This window comes from Protopterus annectens, chromosome 4.part1, assembly GCF_019279795.1.
Source record: "Protopterus annectens isolate FY-2018-M chromosome 4.part1, PAN1.0, whole genome shotgun sequence".
NCBI lineage: Eukaryota > Metazoa > Chordata > Ceratodontiformes > Protopteridae > Protopterus > Protopterus annectens.
In genome coordinates, this window is record NC_056734.1 from 1011367850 (window position 1) to 1011394608 (window position 26759).

Genomic DNA, 26759 nt, shown 5'->3' on the forward strand with positions numbered 1-26759 from the left:
CTGTCAGATTGCAGAGAGGGGAAAAAGTAGGCAAATTAATGAACTGATTAAGTGACAATTCATTATCCACCTTGGGCACAAAAAAAGGTGGACAAGCCATAAGGGCTTGCAGGTCAGACACCCATGTGGCAGAAGTAAGAGTTAACAAAAGAGCTGTCTTCCAAGAACAATGTTGCAAGGAAGCTGAAACAGCAGGCTCAAAAAGAGCCTGAGTCAATTTCTCCAGAACAAAATTAAGATCCCATCCCAGGGAGGGGGAACAGGCTTCCTGAGAGGCCTAATATTAAGGACGCCTTTAAGAAATTGCTTAGCCTCAAACTAGAAGCTAAAGGGGGAGTTAAAGGCAGACAAGCATAAAATGCTAATAAGTGGGCCTTAACAGAAGAATAGGCCAAACCAGCACTAAGCAGCTCACACAAATAAGAGAGAACCAAAGGAACATCCACAGAAAGTGGGTCCAGATCACATGAAAGACAACAAATAGAAAACCTATTCTATTTAGATAAGTAGGATTTCCTAGTAGTAGGTTTCCTGGCCTCCTGCAGGAGCTGCAGCACATCCTCAGAAAAAAAGATGCCTATGAGGAATCAAAACCCTATCACCCACAGTGTCAGTTCATAGGTTCATAGGTTCATACTAGGCTATCTGCCCAAGGGCATTTATAAGCCTAGCCCATAGTTATGTGGCTTTCGCCACCCCTTTAGTTTGAATAAAAACTATGCCTATCATTTTGCTGTGCCTCTGTCAAGCAGTGACACTGAAGTAATCCCTGGAGTATATATGCAATCTCCCATCCATTGGTCAAGATTCCTCTTGAACAAGGCCAGAGAGGTGCTCTGCCTCACATGTACCGGGATTTTGTTCCACAGCATAGGGAGTCTCTGGGTGATGAATCTGTCCCTCCAGCACGTTCTATTTATAACCGTGTCAAGGTTTAAGTCTCCCGCCCTTGTGGTTCTGAGGGATCTAGATTTTTTGCGGTGAAGCATATTCATCAAATCTGGGTTTGACATGGCCTTATATGTCAGGCACAGGCCACCTCTGAGCAAGCGGTATGAGACTGAATAGAGCTGGAGTTCTTTCAGTCGGGCAGCATAAGACATATTTTTGAGACCCTTTATCCTTTTGGTGAGGAACTTTTGGGGCCTTTCAAGCTGCAGCAGGTGTCTGGTCAGATACATTCCGAACGGGGCATTGTACTCAATCATAGGTCTAATGAGTGATGAGTACAGGGGGACGATGACCTCCCCTGATCTAGATGTGAATCCCTTCATGATCAGGTGGGTGATATAGAAGGTTTTCCTAACTACTTTAGCAACATGAGTGTCAAACGAAAGGCTACTGTCAACCTGGGTCCCCTTGAGTTGAAGCTCTGACAGGTGGGGATGGATGAGACCCCTTGTCTTGTATGAGGAGATCCACCCTGTGAGGTAACTTGCGATGATTGCCCTTGGCTAGATGCAGAAGTAGAGGGAACCAGTGCTGTTGCGGCCAAAAGAGAGAGACCAAAAGATTTGGGGAGCATGCTGTTGAATCTTGAAGAGGACTCTCAGAATGAGAGAAAGGGGAGGAAATGTATAAAAAAATCCCCTTCCAAGAAAATGAGAGGGTGTCCACCTTCCATACCAGAGGACCTGGGACTCTGGCACAAAACAGAGGAAGGTGTCTGTTCAGAGGAGAAGCAAAGAGATCTACTTCAGGAGTACCCCACTGGTGCACAATTTCCAAAAAACACATCCCTGTGAAGCATCCAATCATGGCATTAAGTGAAGGACCTGCTAAGAGTGTCTGCCGCAATGTTCTGATCAGAAGGAATATAAACTGCCTAAAGAGTCACTTGATTCCTGACAGCTAGATCTCATACCAGAAGTGCTAGCTGGTGAAGAAGGTAAGATCTTGTTCCCCCCTGTTTGTTGATATACCACATAACTGTGGTATTGTCTGTGAACACCTTGAGAGGCTCTGGAGAGAAAAAAGGATGAAAGGCCTGAAGAGCCAGCATAAGAGCTCTCATCTCTTTGATGTGGATATGTTCCTTCTGCTGACGAGGGGACCACACTCCCTGAACCTTCAGGGAGCCAAACGTTGCTCTCCAGTCCCACATCTGAAGCATCTGTGAACTGATCCTGAGAGGGAAGAGAAGGATGAAAAGGGAGCCCTAGATTCAGAGACAACTGCTGAATCCACCACAGAAGTTACTTCTTCAGACAAGGGAGAAGAGAAACTGTAAAGTCTAGAGGATGTGCATGTTAAAGCCACACGGATTTGAAAAACCACTGGAGCTTTCTCATGTGGAGTCTGGCCAGAGTGAGCATCAGAATGGTTGAAGCCATGAACCCCAGAGCTTTCAGAAACTCCCTGGCTGTAATGGAGGTCAGGGGAAGAAGAGTTTGAAAGTAAGAATGAGAGTTAAGGCTTTTGGAGAAGGCAAGGATGCCAGCACTGGCAACATCTGAATCCTGCAACCCAGAAAGACATGATCCTGAGAAGGAATCAGAAAAGACTTTTTGAAGTTTATCACGAACCTCAGGCACTGAAGAAAAGAAATGGTAAAATGAAGATTTTGCAAAAGGACCTATGGAGAGGATGCCTAGATCAGCAGGTCATCCAAGTAAGGAAATACTTGGATCCCTTGAAACCTCCAAAAATCAATCACAGGAGCAAGGCATTTGATGAACAGCCTTGGGGCAGGAGGAAGGCCAAAGGGCAAAGCGCAGGACTGAAAATACCAGGAAGCAACAGAGAAATGCAAAAACATCCTGAGAAGAGGATAAGAAAGGCCTGAGAGAGCAAGACAGGAAACAGGGTCTGAAGGGACAACATCCGAAAGGAAGGCACCTTCAGAAAAGTGTTCAGATGAGAGAGGTCTAGAACTGGTCTCCAAGTACCCTCTTTTCTGGGTGCTAGAATCATTCCTGGATAAATCCCCTTCCCCCTTTGAGACACGGGCACCTCTTGAATAGTACCCTGAGATGAGATATCTCAAAGAACCTCCAGGAAAAAAGGAAGTTGCTCAAGAGGAGGGTGAGGAATGTCCATAAAAGGAGGACGGGAAATCCACGACTCCTGATGAATTATTGACAGAACCCAAGAACCCTGTGTGAGTTGAAGCCAAATAGGAAGAGAATGAGAAAACTGAAGAGAAAGAGGAATGTGCCTCAGAACAGGTGGATAGTCAGACAGTACCTGGTTTGTCAGGAAAGGAAGGCTTTTGAATCCCTGCAGTCAGAGTGGCCTTAGCAGAGGATGAGATTGCTGATGAACAAAGGCTGGCTTAGAATGGTAGTTTCTCTGAAATTTAGGCACAGGAGAAACAAAGGCATGTTTAAGCTCTTGTAAGGCCTTCCCCCTGTCCTGAAGAGACTTAAACCAGCAGCCGCTTCCCCAAACAAAAGTTTATCCAGAGGATCGTCCATCAACTCAGCCTTAATATCATCAGATAAGGTTGAACCCTGAGTCAAGAATCCCTTCTCAGTACTGAACCAAAAGCAGCAGCCCTAGAAGAAATATCTGCTGCATCATAACTGCATTTGATAGTATGAACCTGAGAGGAAGTCCCTAGCAAGGAAAGAGCAGAAGATTTATACTCAGAGTCTGGAAGATCAGGAAAAAGCTGACAAGCCTGAGAAAGAAGAACCAACTCATATCTAGATATATGGGTCTGATAATTAAAAGCCCTAAAAGCTAGGGTAGCCGAAGTATAAATCTTCTTACCCAGCCTGTCCATGGTTCTGCTGTCCTTGTCAGAAGGCAGCAACTTGGACAACGGAAGCAATTGAGACGGCTTATCAGAGGCTACAGACACCACAGAGGGATCAGCAGTAGGACATTTGAACAAAAAGGAACAATTCTTAGGCACCCTATAAAACCTATCAGACTTCTTGGAAGCAGTGGGCAGAGAATCAGGTGCTTTACAGGCACTGGAAAAAAATCTAGTTAAACAGCCAAGATAGGAGGAATAACTGCAGGTTTAAGAGATTCCATCTGCAGTAACTCATAGTATGTCTCATGGATATCAGAAACCTGGGCACAATCCCACTTAAAAAAATCCATCATCCTAGAGATTGTGTCCCCAAAAGAAATATCCTCAGTAGGAGTATCTGGTCTATTAGATTCCTCCTCCTCAGACCCGTAGTCTAAATAAAAAGGAATCTGGGTAGAATAAGCAAGGGATTCTTCATCAGAATCCAACTCTTCCTCAGAAGAATTCAATTCCCTGGGTCTTTTAAGTGTAGAAGAGGATCAAGGAGGAACAGGAACTGAAACCCTTTGAGGAGCCCTTAATGACAGTAAAGCATTAAATAACCCCTGAGTAAAGGCCCGCCAGTCACTCTGTGGATCCTTAGAAGCAGAAGAAACATGTTTAGTTTTCTGTTTCTTTTTTAAAGGAATGTCCATCCTAGAGAACTGAGAAGGCTCTGACTCAGGACGGCATTTCACAACTGTAATAAGAATCTGTGGAACCCCGCTAGACTCCTTGGAAACAATCAAGTGTAGTTCCTCCTGAAGATCTAAAATGGATGCCTGCAAAGGCTCATCGGACATGCTGCCTGCCAGACCCTCGGCAGCCTCCAACTCAAACATGACAGAGAAATCTGACAACACAGCCAGGTGACAATCTCGGGAGAAACACCCAGGAGAGGCTGGACAGCAGAAGATTCCTGTCTTGTCTTTTTCACTTTCTTCTTCTCTGACAACTGACCCTCTGGGTGAAAAGTTCCATCTATAGTATCTTTAGCAAGAAGCTTAAAATGCTGGCTCTCAAGACAGAAAGAAAGGGAAGAAAGCCTTCTGCGAAGGGTTTTAGGGACAAACGTTCGACAAATCCAACAAGACATATGGTTGTGAGAAGCTCCTAGGCAAAAAAAGACACTTTTCATGGTGGTCTTTATAGGGAATCTGTCTCCACATTCCTGGATGCCATTAACCCCCAAAACAGCACAAAAAACTCAAGGTAAAAAACAAAACCCCAACTGGGTACTTATCTGCAATGGTAAGGAATTCAGTAAACAGCAATATTCACCTGAATACAAACAAACAGCAAAAAATGGCAGAAAACAGATGAAGGCAACCAGACCAACAGTTAAAAACAGCATTTGGACTGATGGCAGAGAAGTTCTGAGGATGGTACGCCTGAACGTCACCTTTATGCCATACGCTATGCGAAGAGCATTTAGGTGACTTTCAGCACACCTTAAAGCCACGGTAGACTTTGGTAGACTGGTCAGATGATGGGCTTCCATGGCAGAAAATCCCATAAGTTATAAGTTATGAATACTGTAGCAGTGAATGTAAGGACATTTATTGTTACAAGTGTTCCAAAGGGATAGCTAAAGACTTTTAGTAACTTTGTAACTTTTGAATTTCTTTATAAGCATTCATCCTTCGACTAATAAAGATTTTTGGAGAAAACAGAATTTGTTTGCCTTTTTCCTCTGGAGCAGAGAATTCACTACTAAAGGGTAATTAAGACTCTCTAGTTATCCTTTTGGGACATTTTCAGTTAATCCTAATCCACCACTGGTCTGAGATGGGAAACATCTGGGCAGGCCATCTAGTGTGTTCTTCATTTTAATCTTATAAGCTTACATCATGCAAATAGTAAAAGTACTAGATTTCCATTTTTTATAACTTAGAGAAGGCAGTATCAAGTCATTTGAAAAGAACGTAATCTAGAAATATTTGACAGGTGTCAGTGCCTGTCTGCATCACAAAATGACACTCATCAGTTCTTCTTTTTGTTGGTTTGTGTTGATTCATTTTATTAAAATGAGACCTGAAAACATTCAGAATATCTCCTATTTCAGTAACTTTCCTTTTACTACGAGAGGAGTATAATTCTTAATGAGGGGATTGAGGAAACTGGTGACCTACATTTTTTGCAGACTACTGTAGTTTTGTATAAACCAAACAAACAAATTCACGGAGGCTATAGACATTCCAGAAGATTATTTATGGTTGTTCATTTGGTAAGCACACTAACTATGAGGACATCAAATATGCATAAACAGAATGTTTTACAACTGTTGTATTTATCAGACACTTTCTAGCATTAAATCAAACAAATGAAACACAAAATAATACCTACTGTAAATGCATTGTTAATTTGGGCAATGCCACAACACGTTTGTACCAGCTCCTTTTCTTTCAAAAATGCTACACAATACTAAGCAGTTGCAGAGGTTTGCTGCTCCACTTTATACCTGCAAAGAAATAAAGACATTGTCTGCTGATAAGAGACAATGAAAGACGAACCTACTTACTCCATCTGATATTTTCCAGTTATCCTTCTTTGCAGATAGCACTCGTTTTTTTGGTACCCACTGGTTCCAGAAGACTTTATAGTGATGAACTGCCAGATCACCATCTTGGGGTGAATCCCAGTAAACATGGACATTTATTGTGCCGTCATGGTTTGTTGTAAAGTTGCCCCTTCTGATGTTCTTTGGTGAGCTGGGTGGCAAGGGATCTGTAAAACAGTGCAAAAAAAGAACACTGATGTAATCTTCATACCACATTAACATGACTGTTCACAACATCCACTTCTGTCCTTTAAATCTGCACAGATATATGCCAGAGATTGGGTAACTATCAGGGATTAAGGTTTGGGGATCAAGTGGTTGGAGGATGAAAAAGAGGCACACTCCATAAAAAAAGCATGCATTTACAATGATTTAATAATGCATCTGCACTTTCTTTTTACTTTTTATAGTTATGTTCTTTATCATCTACTGATCTAAGGAGGTCAGATCCTACCACCAGGCACCTATTGTTATTTCTTCTTCTTCTTCCATTAATCTTTCATGGTGGATGGTGAGAAATGAAAGGTGGTGGTACTGAGTGCCATTAGAGAGCAGATAGGAGGTATTTATATGATGAGTTGCAGCCTTGTTTATTCCCTTAAACCATGCAGTATGCCATGAGTTCAGATTGTTGTATAGGCATATGTTCTTGCATGCTCACAGGAAAGGATGTTTGTTCATTTCTTCTCCATTTTCAGCACATGCCTACCACTGTGACCCTAGTCTCAGCTGCAGGATGTGAGTAATTGCAAACACTCTGGGCCTCCCTTTAAAGAGGATGCCTTGCCTCTGTCCTATCAGTTCTTGCCTCCACCAGGTTCTCCAACACCAGGTGACCAATCAAACCTGTGTTTAACACGTTAGAGGCAGGAAAGCTCTGTCAGAGCTCAGAGTTGTAACTATGATGGTACAAATGGGGCAACTGTCCTGGGCGCAAGTTATTAGGAGCATGATCAGCAGTTGCTAGTGGGGAGTGAGTGCAGTACTGACATTCATTTAGGAAGCTGATGATAATGTCACAGATTCATAAATGAACACTGATACTGCATTCGTTGTTGGATTTAGTGATTCAGCAGGTTAGTAGTTGTAGCAAGAAACCTGCTACAGTTAAAGTAAAATGTGGAATATGTTTTATAAGACTTCATTCTGGTTCTCAAATCTGGGTAAAAGGGAAGCAGTATGGAGAACAGCCCAGGGAACCAGACAAGCTAGCTACAGCTCTGTCAGAGCGCTAATATTTTTTTTTCTACTTTAGATGAGAATGTTCCTTTTGTACTAGTGGCAAGCAGCAAAAGTGTTCTTGCTAGTGCAGAAGTGTGTAGACCAAGGTATAAGATCTTACCCACTCAATCACTCATTAATTAATTAATTAATTCATTCATTCCTCAGTACCTACTTTATGCAGTACACAGTTACAGGGAGCCAGACTCTATCCAAGCAAACAACAGTCATATGACAGTCCTGGACTGGGGCACCAGTCCATCATAGGACAAATGGACAATAGTGCACATATCACACACACATCTGGTGCACTTTTTTCATCATCAGTTTATTTACTGGTAAGTCATTAAGATTTGGGAAGAAACCTGAGGCTCAGAAAAAAATATATGGACACAGAAAATATGTGTCAACTATTCAAAAAATGCTTCCTAGCTGATAATAGCAAGAGAATCAAGCAATTTGAGGCAGCAGCACTAAATCCCCATACAATAAAACATGTATTATACATACCAACCAAATACGAGCACAACACTGTGCACGAATGTTTGCAAATATATAATGCACCTTTTCTGTATGTCAATCACATGAGGGAAATGCAAAGACTCTTCAGACCCAGCTTCATATAGACACATTTCAGTTTCAAACTATAAAGTTATGTTAAAACTAGCTAAGAGAATGTCAAAGGTGTTGCAAGTATCGATAGATATGGATCAATGTGGATTGGGGGGGGGGGGGCATTTGACAGTACTAATAGAACAATGATGACCCAGATGGAAGCAGAGAAAACACTGCTATGGTTGAGTCCTGATGTAGAGACAGCTTTTGATACTCTCCTGGGATTCTGGGAGTAGAATAATGGTAGTATTTGCATTCCCTGATAGAATAATAGGGTTAATTAGAAGGATATATGGCAGGTCAGAGGCAAGAAATAAGGTGGGAGTATTCCTCTCTGATAAGCTGTGTTTATACAGAGGAACAAGTCAGGGGTGCCTTCTTTTCCCTTTGTTATTTGCTTTATGTTTAGAACCATTAGCAAAGAAAATAAGAAACACACAAATTCAAAGATATAACTATTATGGTAATGAAGAATAATTAGCTTTACTAGATGATATTATTTTGTACTTGATAAATCCAGAAAAGGAAATGATTGTGTTGTGGAACATTTTGAAACAGTGCCAAGTCTTTTCAGGAAATACAAATAATGAAGATAAAACAAAGGCTGTAGCAGTAACCTGTGTACCCACACATTAACTAGTTCAGCAATACCATACTTATGGGGACATGATAAGATGAAGTATTTAGGTGTATGGATTAACAAAGTATTCTATTATGGCAGCTAAGGATATGTTAGAACAGACTAAATAAAAGATAAAATAAAAACTGGAAGCTCTTGATTATGGATATGTATAGCAAGATACAAGCAGTGAAAATGTTTTCAGTCCATATAGTTTTACATACAAGTCAGACATATGTTTTTAATCAACCAGAGGAGAAGTTGTAGAGTTAAATGGGATAAGATGATTGCCCCTTCAAACAAGATGGTTTAGGATTATCTGATTTGATGGGATACTATACAGCTATGAAGCAAAGGCTCACACATGCATGTGCATGCACGCACGCACACACCCACACACACCCACACACATACACACACACACACACACACACACACACACACACACACACACACACACACACACACACACACACACACACATTATTTTTGATCAAAGAACATAAAGTTAACTTGCAAGACATCAATGTACAAAAGGTGGAATATAAAATGTCGACACATTCTGGACATACTCTGGTGATTAGCCAGTGTGGGTTAAATGAACAACAAGGTTTTTGAGGGGATGTGCTCCCCCACACTAACACCCCCTGTTAATTATAAATAATAATTCCAAGATTGTACAATCCCAGGGAAAAGGAATACTCCCTTACTCAGGAACTGTTGATCTCTTGCACATGTCAACAATCTGTGAACGAAAATATTAGGAAGTCACGAAATGGTGGCAAAAATGAACAAAATTCTGAAGAAACCACCATCAGGGAGAAATATATACAAACATGTAATGCTGTACAAACATAAAACATTGAGCACTTTCAACAACTATTGCCTTCATTAGAACCTGAAGGCAACAGTTGCTAAAGTGCTCAATATTTTATGTTTGTACAGAATTAAACATTTGTACTGCGGTGGTGGTGCTGCGGTAGCGTTGTCACCTCACAGTAAGACGTTGTCCTGTTCGATTCTCAGCTAGAGCGTCTTCTGTGTGGAGACATGCGTGAATGGGGCGTACCTTCGTTGAAGGTTGTGTGTCAGAGCCGGCAACTCGGTACGTAAAAATCTACTGCCAATCATTAGCGATCTGGAGTTCCGCTGTGGCGACCCCTAACCGGGAAAAGCCGAAAGACACAACAACATATTTCTCCTTGGTGGTGGTTTCTTTAGAGACAATTTGTTTGTGTTGACCACATGGTGTCAAACAAACAGATGTTGATATTGAAGTAATAATCCAAAATCAGCAGCATAAACATTGCCAATATGACTAATAACCAACAAAACAAGACACATAATGCTCTAGGTGTCAGGCAGAGGGATCACTACAAGAAACAACACTCTTAAAATCCCAAAAAACATTTAATACTTCAGTTGATTGAGTGCTTTCTTCCGTAATAAATACAAGACTTCATCAGAATAAAAATGGTAAAAAAACATCACTTTCTTTAATAATAAGACTTATCTTTGCCAATTAAAGACTTAAAGGAGTCTTCACCACTAATACATTAATTGCTGAAATAAATATAATGAAAACAATACATAGTAGTTAAACAACTAAAAACAATACTAAAAACTATCAGTGGTTGACATTTCATCAGTCCTATCTTAATAAACCACAGTTTACTTTATACATAAATAAATGAATAGCTTAACTGAATGTAATTACAAAACTGGTTGAATAGAGAGACTCATTTAAACCTGGCAGGGAGTTAGCATTCAGTTTAAACTGCCAGAGTAATTCTGTATACTCTAGATTAGTTTCCCAATCAGCCCCTGTGGGTTTGTATTAAGCTTTCCCAGTATAGCAAACTTAAATTCCTTATGCCCACCACTCAGCTGCACATGCTTAAATTAAGCTCTATTAACTTTCATATTATTTATATTATTTATATTATAATAGTGCTTGTAAATTATTTTCCTGAGTGGTCTTTCAGTTTTGCTCACAGAAAAACTAGGGCAAACTGAGTCTTTAGCCATATAAATAACTCAGGATTATAGAGACCCTTATGAGCCAGATAACTTGATCTAGTCTGAGTGCCAAGCCTTCCATTTCTCAAGAACAGGTAGTGAGATCAAGGCAGGTAAGCTCCCTCAAAATCTTCTTCTTTTAAGGGAACAGATTTGTTTTAGATGGAGATGAGGTACACTAACAGGACACATCAGGTGTAGCAACTGTGCCAAATGATCTGATTATAGGAAACCAGTGCTTTGTACTGAGCTCAGTATTCAAAACATGGATCCTTGCTCAAGAAAATGGTAGTCTCACACTTCCACCTTGCTGTGTTTGCAACATTTGGCAGTGGTTACTCAGTTCAGTACAGAGCTACTTCATACAAACTGCATTAGTTAAGTGAGTTCAGCGGCCACCTGAGAGAAGCCATGTCTTGTGGCCAGTTGCTGTTTTAAATATGTCAGCATTTGCAGCCAATTAATGTTATAGCTCCCATGCATAGCTATTGAATAATGTAATCAATACTTTTGTGCAAGAACATGGGTGGTTATTTAGGTGGAGTTACAACAGAAGGGCATCCGTGTTTCCTAGAACTGACTACAAAAGTTATCATTCCTATACACTTAGTTGCAGTTTTCAAAAGTACTTTTATCCATACCTGTCCGACCTTTGTTTAAAATTTATGTATTGGTACTACAAATAGCACTTACTTTATTTCTTTTTTTTCTTCTGTCATGTCTCTTTTTCTTTCTTCTGTCATGTCTCTACTTTTCAACATTTTCAAACTAAACGTTTCAATTTAATGTTAAATATATTATCAGACTCTGCAAAGTCCTTTTATTTTAATTTTCCTTTGTTTACTATTTTATGCTTTACTGTAGAATGTTTGGTTTAATAAGCACCTAAATAAATAAAGGTTAAAGGTTAGGCAGTTATGCAAGACTTATCGATAAGTCTATACTTTTCAGCAAATAACATGAATAAATGTTCATAATAAAGTGATGACTAAAATGCTGCTGTAATATACCTGCTCACCCAAGCAAAATGTAAATGCATGTAAACAGAAAATATAACATAATTTCTCTTGCACTTCTGTCAACAACTCAGTCTGTCACATAATTCCATTTTGCCTACAGATAGTTACTTCATTTCTTTAACCAGCTACTTTTCACTCCTTCCTCTTTCATTCCCACTTCCCATTCTGATTATTTATTTATTACTCTTTTTCCTCTGTCTCTCTCCTCTTACATTGTCCAAATATAAATAATGGTAGTCTGAATCCACTGTAATCTGTAGGAAAACATCAGTTGTTTTTGTTACTAATGATCTAAAATTATGTAATGTCATTTGTTCTACTTGTACTAACTTTACCTACTGTACTATCCAAGTTAAGCTGTACTACTGTTATAGTTTTCTCTGAGCTGAGACTGAAATTTGACCATTGAGATCAGAGCTTATACACAGTCAAACATTAAAAATAAAATAAAGTAAAAACAATATAGGGAAATAACTGGAGAATGAATAACTGGCCAAAGTCATAGAAGTTTTTTTATTATTTTAGTGGGAGCAGCAAATTATGAGACTACACATTAAACACTCCTGTTTGTCTTGTCTACTTCCATCTAACATTTAGCAGCATTCCCAGCTGTCATTCTCCCTCGCATACTGCTTTACACCATGTCCTACTCAAACCCTCTCAACCGTACTTCTAGTTCATTCCTGAGCAAAACTCCCTCTTCCTATCGTCGCTGCAATCCTTGCTCATATACAACAATCGCATTAATATTTATCTGTCATCTCTTCATCTATAATATCTCTCAGCCTTCCCTTTATCTCTCTGTACTGCTTATCCATTCCCCTTCTGCCTGTATCTCTCTCTGTCTCTCTACATCCATACACAATTAAATCAGTACGTTTTTCTTACCTATACCTATTCTACACTGTTAATAGACCCCTCACCATATAAAATCTTCCTCATATAGAATAATATTTCTCTATACCTACCTATCAATCCTTATATCTACCTATCAGTCCTACCAATCTATTCCTATACCTACATATCAGCCCTACCAATCTATTCCTATACCTACATATCAATCCTATTTATCCCTATACCTACATATCAATCCTACCAATCTATCCGTATACCTACATATCAATCCTACCAATCTATCCCTATACCTACATATCAGCCCTACCAATCTATCCCTATACCTACATATCAATCCTACCTATTTATCCCTATACCTACATATCAATCTTACCAATCTATCCCTATACCTACATATCAGCCCTACCAATCTATCCCTATACCTACATATCAGTCCTACCTATTTATCCCTATACCTACATATCAGACCTACCAATCTATCCCTATACCTGCATATCAGCCCTACCAATCTATCCCTATACCTACATATCAATCCTACCTATTTATCCCTATACCTACATATCAATCTTACCAATCTATCCCTATACCTACATATCAGCCCTACCAATCTATCCCTATACCTACATATCAATCCTACCTATTTATCCCTATACCTACATATCAATCTTACCAATCTATCCCTATACCTACATATCAGCCCTACCAATCTATCCCTATACCTACATATCAGTCCTACCTATTTATCCCTATACCTACATATCAATCCTACCAATCTATCCCTATACCTACATATCAGCCCTACCAATCTATCCCTATACCTACATATCAGTCCTACCTATTTATCCCTATACCTACATATCAGACCTACCAATCTATCCCTATACCTGCATATCAGCCCTACCAATCTATCCCTATACCTACATATCAATCCTACCTATGTATCCCTATACCTACATATCAGACCTACTTATCTATCCCTATACCTACATATCAATCCTACCTATTTATCCCTATACCTACATATCAATCCTACCAATCTATCCCTATACCTACATATCAGCCCTACCAATCTATCCCTATGCCTACATATCAGTCCTACCTATTTATCCCTATACCTACATATCAGACCTACCAATCTATCCCTATACCTGCATATCAGTCCTACCTATCTATCCATATGCCTACCTGTCATCTTACTCTACTTCTCAAATTAATCTCCACTACCTATAACTGCATCCCTCAACACACCTCCCACCACACACTATCACCTATCTGTACGTCTTTCTAAATACCAAATATGTTACTATTTCATTTTACATCACTAGCATTTCTCACTATACTCTCACCCTCAACCAGCTTTCATAAGTCTTTCTTCCACTGTTACTTACCTACACTTACCACACAAGCCCACAGCATATTTCTCTAATATCTCCTCCAGGTTACTTGACATTAATTACATTAGCTCCTTGAAATATAACCAAGCAACACATGTTCCACCACTATCTAAAATCAAGCACAGATTAAAGCCCAAATATAAGTGACTCCTCAGTAGCCACATTGCTAACTGGACAATACTGGGGAGGGGTATGCATCCTATTTCTGGACCCACTCATCTAATCACAGACCACACCAAGCCAGCCCCCACACACCCAGAAACAACAACAGGTTACCTCTCCAACCACCTAAGACTTAAAATACTATGCAGTAATCTAAAAAATTTCTATAACAAAATCACTGAAGTACAAACCTGTGCAGCCCACTAGTCCCTGATTTCATCATAGTCATACAAACCTGGTTAATCCAATTACCAATGATATAGAGATACTCCCAGCAAGTTATAATAGACTCAGACTAGACAGAACCAATAAAAAAACAGATGAAGTTGCATTTTCTACAGAAATGTTTTAAATCTCTCCCGTTACTATGATACTACACTTACCTTTGTCTCATTTCACTCCTGAAACTGAATACTCACAAATTGCTGGCCATCATAGGTCTACCCATACCACCTGATAACAACATTCCATCCTGGAAGAAATCCTCTCCTGCATCTCGGCCACCATAAGGCTGGAAAACATCTTGATAGGAGACATTAACACAGAATGGCAAAAGATAGCCCTAGATAACCCAACAAATTCAATTCAGCTAAACAGCTTCTCTCAAAGGATCAAGACAGCAACATCCACCCCAAACTGTGTTGCCAGTGATAGAGCCTGGAAATCATGGCTATATACCGAATCTTAAATCCTCCTGCAACAATAAGGAACCATAGCAAACGATGTATAAAACAGGGCAAAAAAAGCTTATTATAGCAAAATTCACCATCAAACAATGGAAATAAATTCTGGAAATCAAATACACTACTCAGTCCTGAAAAAAATAACCCAACTTGGCCCATTTCCAACCAATAACTTGCAAAACATTGCTTCACAGTTTAATTCACAGCTTATAACTACAGTAACCTCCCTCCTACAAAACAAAACTGCTAGAAATCCAGCCATCCTACTCCACGTGCTGAAGCCACAGCAGGCTTTCGCACTCACTCTAGTGCCAAGATCCACAATTAAAAAAAAAACTACATACCCTTTAGACAACAATCACTGCCCCTGACCAACTTCCACCTGAATACCTCAAACTCATTGCAGATAGCCTTGAATATCCTGTCTCGATTCAAGTAAAGTGCTCCAGCCAAGAAAAATATGTCCCTATCATATGAACAAATCTTATATAATACCCCCTATAAAGGCAGCTCAACAACCAAGCTCACAAACTATAGACCAGTCACCATTCTCTCACCCTTATCAAAAATCTTGGAATGATGTATCCACTCTCAGCTTATTACATATATTACTTCTCATAACCTCCTCTCTCCCACACAACATGGTTTCAGACCCACTCACAGCTACTACCCTTCTAAAGTTCACAGATGTAATAAATCACAGTGGAAATTCAGGTCTTCTAACTTTAGCCCTATTTCTGGACCTATCCAAGGCATGTTTATCAATGACCTAAACACAGCAGCCAAAAAAGATACCACAGTATAATACACCAATGACACCACTCAAAAATGTCCTGCTAGGGCACTACTCATGTTCCAGACACTCATCCAGAAATCTTTCTCTTCCATAGAAGCTTGGCTTGACAACTCCTAAATCCAAAAAAACAAAACAAAATGTACTACTGTTCAATCTCAACTCTCTCTCCTCCCCAGAAACTTTAATATACTGTCCAACAAGACTCATGTGGAATTGGTACCTTCGCCAAACTACTAAATGTAAACAAATAAATCCAAACTAGCCGTTGAAGTTGAAAATGTTGAAACACAGGTGCCCAGTAGGAAGGTAGCTGGAATAAATGCCTGATGAAGCAATGGTTACCATTGTGAAAGTGCTCACCATTTTGTATTAAAAAAGAAGATTTTACTTTGTCATGGTTCAGCTTCTTTATTTCAGCTACCTTCCTACTGGGCACCTGTGTTTCAAACTACTAGATGTGATTGTAGACAACCACCTGAAATTTTAACTCTGCCTTCAGCAAGCCATAAAGAAGACACACCAAAGCTAGGTTGCCTCTACAGAGTAAACTACTACCTTACTGACTCTGATAGACAAAACATAGCTATGTGTTTTCTACTCCCCAACATATTATATGCCTCTCCAATCCTAATGAATCTAAATTCTTCTCTATCAGCCAAATTAGAGTGAGAACACTCATCTATCTACCTACCTACTTAATTGAATAAACTACTGGAAACTTCAACAAAGTGTCTTTATTCCTCCCATAGGAAGGGTATCAGAGAGAGAGAGAGAGTCTCCTAGATTTGCTAGAGTGATTTTACCTGGACTAATCCTTTGTATTCTGTTTCCAAATTAGAACAATGGTACAATAAAGTACCCAAATTTGCAACCAAACAACAATATAGCTCACATCACTGTCTCACTCAAAAACAACTAAACCGTCTCAAACTAAATAATTCTCTATTGCACTCAAAATTAATTTCAATCTCCAAACTAATTTTCCTGAAAAATTCCCATCTCTTTATTACATCATTCAACTTTACACTACTAAGAGACCTCTACACTCCACTGACAAATCATTACTCTCCATAACTAAACCTAACAACAATGCAGGGTACTCCCTGTATTCACACTGCATTGCTTATAGCTGGAATACCATTCCAATTCACTTAAGAACAGTCTGCAACCTGAAAATGTTTAAATACCAGCTGAAGCAACACCTGATGGCTCTGCAGCCACACCACCCTTCGTTAAAATGGTACAAATATAGTTATATATATTTGTGTCATAACTGTCTGCAGCACAAAACATAATGTACTGTTATCGCAACTATACCCTCCTCTAAAATCTCATCTCCTTTATTTTCCTTGTACCTACACCTCTCCTTCCTTTCTTTGGCTGCTCTAACTCTTTATTTTATCTTCCCAATGTGCTAGATTTTGAAAAAGTCTTTATAGCAATAAATATTCTTATGTAAAATCTGACAATCTATGTATAACTGATGACATTTCACTGCATATACCTCCATGTATTAAAAAAATATTCATATACAACTCATGTAACCATTATTTTTAGTCAAAACAGTTTGTAAATGATGTAACTGATGTCAAGGATGTCTGAATAATGGAACTGTTGCTTATGAATGAAAATGATTGTAAATGATGAAATAATGCAAATGATGTCCATGATGTCTGTATAATGCAGCTTTTCTCCCCAGGCCTCTGCTAAAAAAGGGCACTACTCAGTCGGACTTACCAATAAATAAATAAATAACTAAATAAAATAAATATGGTAGGTGATATGTTCTTGCTCTACACTAATGGAGGAATGTCATACTGGGTACAAACTAAAAAAAAATATTGAGGATCATTTGTTTATTTACTGACATAACTAATTTGGGTGGCACAGTGGTGCAATGGAAGCATTGTTGCCTCACAGCAAGAGGTTCTGCTGTTCGAATCTTGGCTGGGGTGCCTTTTATGTGAGTCTGCATGTCCTTGTATTTGCATAGGTTTCCTCCCACATTCCAAAGACACACAGAAGGTGGCTTGGACATTCAAAATTGGTCATAGGTGTGAGTGTGCATGCAAGTGTGTGACATGAAGGAACATCCACAGCAGGGCAAGCCACCCAGCCGTATGAACTTTGGTACTGGATTATTGTCAGTGCTGATGTGACACCCTAAACCCATGTGTAAAAATAGGAAAAAGGGATATGGATGGATGCATTTATTTAGTTATTTGTTCACAGGCAGGTGGTGAGGTCTGAAGACCTTATTCTGCCATGGCCTTGGTTGTTTTAGGAGCAAGTACAAACATACAGAAACAGTAGACTGCAGTGACTAAGTGGAAATAATAGACTGTTAAATACAGTAATTAAGTACAAATGATAACTAACCACAATCAATAGTTTTTAATTTCAGAATATATTTACACCTAGTGCAAGATAAGATAAAATTGTTGCCACAGCATAACAACCCATGCAGTGCATGTACATTCAGAAGTAATGAGCATTATTTCTGAAGTATTGAGCGTTGTTGGAGGTATTGTATATTAGGTGAGGAAGTAGTTTTGCATCCATGATCAGTTTAGCTGCATTATATGATATGCTTACAGTGTCATAGGAGATTACTAGGCTAATTGCTCAAGACTGCTTTAAAGAACCAAACAAGGGAGCTGTAGCTGACCAAACAAGTAAATCCAGAAAATAAAAATAAGTCTGCTCGGTGGATGGCTTCAAATGTTTTAATGTTAAATGTTATGTTGTTGAAAAAAACACATAAAAACATATAAAAATCAAAAGTAAAACAGGAGAAATTAGCACTTTCGCATCACCAAAGGATGCTTCATCAGATCTAAAAACTGCAACACAACAGCTCTATTTAATCAACTCAAAACTAGCATCTGAGATCACATGACCTCCGGGCAGGTTTCAGATAAACATTTTCATTTATCCCTTTACCATCAGTTGCATGCAGTAAAATAATCCATTTGGTTTCCAGGTGCTCAGTACTTGTTCTCACATCACCACCCCTAAAACATTTCAAAAGCAAACTTCACATTACTTAAGACGGAGGTGAAAAGTTTCAAAGCCCGAATGCTAAAGGATACCGCTGTCCAAGCTGCAAAATCCTTTACTAATGCATTCTACGGGCACCTACAAGAATGTACAGATCGTGCTATCCCAAGCAAAACCAAGAGTCACTCCTCCAAGAAAAGGAAACCAGTCTGGTGGACCCCTGCCATAAACAAGCTATACAATAGAAGGAGGAAACTAGTACAGAAAAGGGTAAAATCCCAAGAAGGGAAGACATCCCTGATCAGTATCAGCAAGAAACTACGATGCCTCATAAAATCGTCCAAGGCAAGCTTTGAAAGAAAACTTGTCAAGGACTCCAAAGATAACCACAAGGCATTCTTTAGCTATGTCAAGAATCTAAGTGGCAGTGCTCAGATCTGCTCGGAGTTAGTGCAGAATGGCACAAAATACACTGAACCAACCGATATTGCCAACATCCTGGCAGACAGGTTCAGTGCAAACTTCACCCCCCTCTCACCCCCAAAAGGGCCCATAACCATACCAGAAGAATGTAGACCCCCTGAAATCACAGACACTCATGTTAAAATAGCCCTCTCCAAGGGTCCACTACAGAATCCTGAAAGCTCATAATCCCGAAGCCCAAAATCCTGAGACCAAAATCCCGAAAATTCAAAATCCCGAAAGCCCAAAATCCTGAAACTCAAAATCCTGAAAACACAAAATGGACATACTGACGTCATTGTGGCTTTGCTATTGTTAGCCCTGTGGTGTTAGGTCATGCGTTGGGTTCAGGTAAGTGTGTGGTTGGTTTTATGTTAGGGTTAGGGGCGGTTTAAGTGAGTTAGGGTTAGGGCGCAGGTTAGGCATGTATGCAATAGTGACAAATATTGGGGTTGGGGGCGGTTTAAGTGAGTTAGGGTTAGGGCGTGGGTCAGGTGAGTGTGCGATAGTGATAGACCTTAGGGTTAGGGTTAGGGTCAGGGTCAGTTGGTAGATATTAGTGTCTTTATAGTGACATATTAGCATTATTTGTGTTTTCAAGATTTTGAGTTTCAGGATTTTGGGCTTTCGGGATTTTGAATTTTCGGGATTTTGGTCCCAGGATTTTGGGCTTCGGGATTATGAGCTTTCAGGATTCTGTAGTGGACCCCTCTCCAAAGCCAAAAACACAGCATCAACAGCATCAATGGGACCGGACGGTGTCCCAGGCTGCATCCTACATGAGCTCAAAGACGAATTAACCCCTCACCTAAACACACTGTTCAAACTCAGCCTCTCCACAGGCTACGTACCCATAGAGTGGTGCACAGAAACAGTTATTCTGCTCCACAAAGGCGGAGCCACAATAGACCCCGGGAACTATTGCCCTATAAGCCTGACTATATTTGTCTGCAAGGTTATGGAGTGCATTATCATGGAACTCATTAACAGAGACATTGGGAACCTCCAAACACTGGACCCTACCCAGTTTGGCTTTGTTAAGGGCAGATCATGCCTCCTAAACCTGGTGGACTTCTTTGAGACAGTTACCAAGGCTATAGACAAGGGAAAGCTGGTACACACAGCCTACCTAGACCTCGCAAAGGCCTTTGACACCATTCTCCATTCTGGTATTATAGACAAGCTCACCAGCCTGAACATAAACCCCTGTGTCACAAGATGGGTTGCCAATTGGCTCATGGACAGAACCCACATGGTGAGAATTGCGGGAGCTATGTCTGACTCTAAACCGGTTACAAGTGTCATTCCCCAGGGCTCAGTCCTAGGACACCTCCTGTTTGGCATACACTTCTTAGAGGTACAGACAAACACAGGAGGACTATGGCTGACCATGTTCACAGATGACTGCAAACTAGGGGCTATAACTGACTCACCGGCTGACACAGACATCCTCCAAAATGGTCTCACTGAGATGGATACCTGGTGTTAAAATCATGGCCTCAAGCTAAATGCCAAAATGTGCATAGTTATTCCTTTTGGAAATAACAAAGTACCCACAACCTACCACATAGGTGGTAGTCCCCTAAATACGGAAAACGTAATAAGGTATCTGGGGACCCAAGTAGATAGCAATCTCTCCTTTGATAATCACATTGCCAAAGTGGTTAGAAAATCCTTCTATGTGGCCCACCTAATCACAAAAGGGTTTGCATCCAGATCAAAAGAGGTCATTGTGCCCCTCTTCTCATCACTCATCAGACCCATCATAGAGTACATTGCCCTATTTGGGATGTACCTTACAAGACACCTGCAACAGCTGGAAAGACCACAGAAGTACCTCACCAAGTGGATCACTGGTCTCAAACAGATGCCCCATGCAGCTCGACTGAAGAAACTCAAGCTGTACTCTGTTGCATATCGCCTGCTCAGAGGTGATCTCTGCCTGACATATAAGGCCATGTCCAACCCAGAATTGATGGACATGCTCCACTTAAAGAAAACCTTATCCCCTCAACCCACACGCTCTAAGGATCTAAACCTCACCACAACAATAAACAGGACGTGCTGGAGGGATAGATTCCTGTCCTAGAGACTTCCCATGCTTTGAAACAAGATTCCAATCTACATTAGGCAGAGCTCCTCACTAACACTCTTCAAGAGAAACCTTGACGAGTGGATGGGAAACAGAAAGTTTACCCCGGGGATCACTTCAGTGGCTCTGCTGGACAGAGGCACAGGGAACTAATCTAAGGGGGCGGCGAAAGCCAATACATTCTGGCTAGGTTTATAAATGCCTTCGGGCAGATAGTCTAGCACCTACCTATGAACCTATGGACCTATAATATTAGGCATAAAAACTTCAAGCACCAAAAAGTTAAAAACATGATTAGAGCCTTTATTTTTCACATTTATCAAGTGCATTTCTATCATCACATCTGTTCATACTGTAAACATGCTCTCTAATCCTGTCTCTAAAATTACGATTTGTCTTTCCAACATAGTAACATTTACATATAATGCACTCAGCAAAATAAACATTCTGTGTATTACAGTCAGCATAAAAATTACAATAAAATCTGTGGCCAATAACTGGATGTAAGAAGCAGTCACACTCAATGATATATGAACAAACACTGCAACCACCACATCTGAACGTCTCTTTCACAGTCAGATTTGACTCTGTTCTCATCCCACTGGGTTTATAACATAACATTCTCTTAATCAATTTAGTTCTTATGGGTAAATTTAGGTTCACAGCCTACCACTTCTTTAAACTTGGGATCTGTCATAAGTATATTCCAGTGCTTCTTAACGGTGTTACAAACATTATATACATTATTAGAGTAGCTCAATGATGGCCTTACAGTGTTGCCCCCTATTTCCCTAGGTGTCTGCATATTATTTGTGGCATCAACAAAATATGGTTGTGCTCTAGTATGTCTATGCATCAACACTTCATCCTGTATCTGATGCACCTTATATTCGCTATATCCTTTCTGGCAAGTCCTTAGCTAAATTATCAAAGGAAAAATGCATATTGCTGTCTTTATTGTGCAACCTCGCATGTCTAAAGACCTGACATCTCATTACATTTCTTTTCTGATACTTAGGATGCATACTTTGTGCATGCAACAGATTGTTCTTCTTGTATGCTTTCTTGTGAATGGTATTATTAATCACACCACCGTCCTTCCTAATATATACATCTAGGAAGTCCACATCTACATAAGAAAAATTGTATGTGAATTTCAAAAAAGTAGTCGTTCCATGTAAATATTACATAAACTCTTGTAGAGTTCCTAACGTACCCGCCCAAATTAAAAAGACATCATCAACAAAATGGGAGTAGTGCATTAAAAAAGGGAGATAAACATTCTTCTCACTAAATACAAATTCAGACTCACATTGGCATATGTGTTTGTGTGCATAGTGCCCATTGCTACACCCACCTTTTGAACAAAATACCTATCATCAAACAGAAACATATTATTGGTCAGAATAATATCTAACAAATAGCATATTAAATGTATATGTTCATATGTGTACAAAGAATTTTCATTCAGATGACATCTAACCAAATCAATGCCTTCCTCATCCGCAGTGAGACCACATCCATTCTAACTAATAAATATTCATCAGCATGATTCTGTACAGTCCAGTCAAACAATCTTTTCAAAACAATGACCTGTATCAAGAAGTACAATCTCAACTTTATCAATAACAGGACGTAACTGTTTGTCAACGTAGATAGACATAGTTTCAGTGACCCGACCTTTCCCTGATACTATAGATCTCATAGGGAGGTTCGTATATATTTTGTGAACCTTAGGTAGTCCATAAATCACGGGTATGGTAGGATGATCAACATTAAAATACTTATCCAAATGCTTATTAATCAACCCTTCTAATAGCAATTCATATCTCTCTCTCTCTCTCTCTATATATATATATATATATATATATATATAGAGGAGTGGACATTCCTGACCACCCTATCAACTTCATTACGTTCACAGACAACATATGTACAAGCATCATTTGGCATTGCAGTCATGGCATCAACATAATCATGCATATCCATAATTACAATCCCTCCCCCTTTGTCAGACAGTTGTATATACAAATCTTGTCTCATAATTAAATCATTCAAAGTTTCCCATTCAGCTTTTGTCATATTAAAGTATTTCCCTTTCAAAGTCCATTCCTTAAACATATTATATAGATCTTCACACACTTTACTGAAAGTGTCTAGTATCGGTGGAATAACTGGAATGAATGTACTTAGCTTCCTAAACATGTCTATGGAAGTAGAAGTTGTTTTACCATAACTCAGTTTCAATGCAATGTTCCTTATATATAGCTTAAAGTCGAGCATGAAGACTAGAGCCCTTTGCTGGAATGAACGAAAGGCCGTAATTAAGTACCTTAAGCTGTTCCTCATTTAAAACACATAATGAAATATTAATTACTAGGTTCTCAGTACCTTCCTCCTCACCGCAGGCCTCAACTGTAGCTGGCGTTTCTGCCCGGTTTGATTCCTTCTCCTCGATCGGCCCCTCAACTCGCTCCTGACCAATTCTGGAGCTTGTAGTCGCAAAAAAGGGGTGCTGATTGGTTGTATCAACATGCTCATCACTGGAGGTAGAAGGTGGCACATTTAAAGTGGCAGTGTTTGTTGTCATAGATTTATTTAAATTTAAACTCACATTGGCATCTTTTATACCAGGAGCAGAGCTACTGAGCCCATTAGCACCTGTAAGGTTAGTAGAGGCATTTCAACCACAGTAGTATCTTTATTTGAGGTTGACAAAGCTTGTATAGCATTATTCTCAGACCTCACATTATTTTCATTCTTCGGCCATGAGACTATACAGGCCTTGGAGAAATCAGATTTGTCACGCAGTTGTTTCCTCTTTTTCATTTCAGATAGCATCTTCTCATACTGCCCTATGTCTGTAAACAGGTAATTTGTTTTTAGGAAATACATAGCTGAGTTTGGTAAATTATTAAGTCTATCAATATCTTTATTTATTGCTGTTAATAGGAAAGCCTCAAATGGGCCAAAAAACTTTAATAGCAGCTGCATATAGTTAAAACCCATCTCCAGTTTCCAGTTCTGCCAGTCCCTTGGTAGATCAGGGAATGTATTCCCATATGTTAGCATTTTACTAATTCGGAGCCCTCTTGGAATCACCTTATGCACAAAACATGCTTCAAAGTGTAGTCTTTGCCACTGTAATCACTTGTATTTATATAAATTATTTTACAGTGCTTTAAAAATTGTTTTAAAGTTCTCATAGTCCATGCCAGACTGCTGGGTACAGACAGAGAAGGATCCAGTGTCAAACTTCAATAATGAATTACCTTCCACATTTAAAACTCGATCCAAACAATGGCCACATGCAGGAGCCCTGCCATTCACTGGAACATAGTCCAGTTCAATGCTGTTGCCTTCTGCCATGCTCCCATAAGTTAGAAAAATAAGAAATGCTTTAAAGAACCAAACAAGAGAGCTGTAGCTGACCAAACAAGTAAATCTAGAAAATAAAAATAAGTCTGCTCAAGCGGATGGCTTCAAGAACTTTAATGTGAAATGTTGAAAAAAACAAATAAAAACATATAAAAATCAAAAGTAAAACAGGACAGATGAGCGTTGTCACATCACCAAAGGATGCTTCATCGGATCTAAAAACTGCAACACAACAGCCTTATTTAATCAACTCAAAATTAGAACCTGAAATCACGTGATCTCAGGGCAGGTTTCAGAGGAACATTTTCATTTAACCCTTTACCAGCAGTTGCATGCAGTAAAATAATCCATTTGGTTTCCAGGTTCTCAGTACTTGTTCTCACAACACCACCCCTAATATTAGGCATAAAAACTTCAAGCACCAAAAAGTTAAAAACATGACTAGAGCCTTTATTTTTCACATGTTTACCAAGTGCATTTCTATCATCATATCTATTCATACTGTAAACATGCTCTCTAATCCTGTCTCTAAAATTATGATTTGTCTTTCCAACACAGTAACATTTACATATAACGCACTCAGCAAAATAAACATTCTGCATATTACAGTCAGCATAAAAATTACAGTAAAATCTGTGGCCAGTAACGGCATGTAAGAAGCAGCCACACTCAATTAATTAGTCACACTAATTGCTCAAGAGTCCTTAAAAGCCAAGACATTATTACCTGGATTTTACCAGATTTTTAATCACTGAAGGCTAGAGGATGGTTTAGGTTTGTGTTTATGCCTGTGAGTATTTTACAGACTATCCCTGTCCATAAGGGACATTGGTGCCACTACAGGAGTGAATTTATGATTCCCCATCCATTGATCCAAACTGCATTTGAAGAGGGTCAGGGATGGTCTCTGCTTTACATGAATAGGAAGCCTGATGCAGAGAAGGGGCGATCTCTGAGACACACATCTGTCTCTGCAGCATGTTTTGTTCATGTCATAGACCAGGTTTAGAACCTTGGAATGGGTAATCCTTGTGCAGTTGTCTTAAGAGTATGTAACAGTTCCATAAGGGCTGGATTTGAGAGAGCCTTGTAGGTCAGGCATAAATCATCCCTTAATAGTCAGTAGGAGACAGAGGACAGGAATAGGGCTTTTAATTGATCCACACAGGACATCTTTTTTACACCCTGTATTTTTTTTTTGGAAAAAAACTTCTCAGGCCACTCCATTTGTTGCAATTCCTACTCAAGTACATGCCAAAAGGTGCATTGTACTCTATTATTGGTCTGATGAGGGCTACGTACCATGGGACTATCACTTCCTTGGATCTGCTTGCCATGCATTTACTTAAAGGTTGTGCCACATAGACGGGATAGCATGCATCCTGGCCATATATTCCAGAATGTTATTAAAGGTCAAACAATGAGAATATCTTGACTGAATAATTGTGATGAGGTTTTCAGACAAGATGTTCAGATGCTTAAAAGAGAATTTCATGAAAGGGGGTATAAGGAATGTGAGGTTGAAAGGAACATTTGTATGGGAGTTATGCATAGGAAGAATAAGGCAAAGCCATATTTTTCAAATCAGGTTTTTGAGGCCAAGCCTTCTCAGGCCACTAGTAATAGAAATAGTCTGCCTATATCCTTATTTTATACTAGTGATATGACTGACATAATGAACATTATTAAGTCAAATTGGTCTATATTGAGCTTGGACAATGACATCTCAAAAGTTGTTGGCCATAGACTGAATTTTGCCTTTATCAGCATGTTTTATCCATCCAATTACTCGTTTTGAGTATAAATTTGAACTTACAGCTAACTGTCGAACTAGGAATCTGATTTATCTGGTGACATGCATAGCTTGCCTCTGTTTCTATGTAGGAAAACCCAACAGGTCACTGATGGAACGAGTTAGGGAACATTTATATTGTATTAGGAATGGGGACACTAAGAATGCACTAGCCAGACATTGTATGCAGAATGAGAACGAACATGGTTTTACATTTCAAGTTGTTAAATTATTTTTGAAAACATACGTGGTGGTGATGTTAAAAACTTTACTGAAACCAGATAATTGCATTGGATTATATTATGGCAAGCTGATAAACACCCACGTCTAAACAACAGGGTTTCTATTAA

At 39.4% G+C, this 26759-nt stretch overlaps 1 protein-coding gene across 2 annotated transcripts in view; it reads right to left on the reverse strand.

Annotated features, from left to right (window-relative positions):
* The window catches only part of LOC122801161 (anosmin-1-like), a 1574635-nt gene that overhangs the window by 443710 nt on the left and 1104166 nt on the right, over positions 1–26759 (reverse strand). For both annotated transcript variants that reach the window (XM_044070721.1, XM_044070720.1), the window contains exon 7: positions 6264–6469. In XM_044070721.1, coding sequence (XP_043926656.1) covers positions 6264–6469 — 206 coding nt within the window. The remainder of the gene's footprint in view (positions 1–6263; positions 6470–26759) is intronic.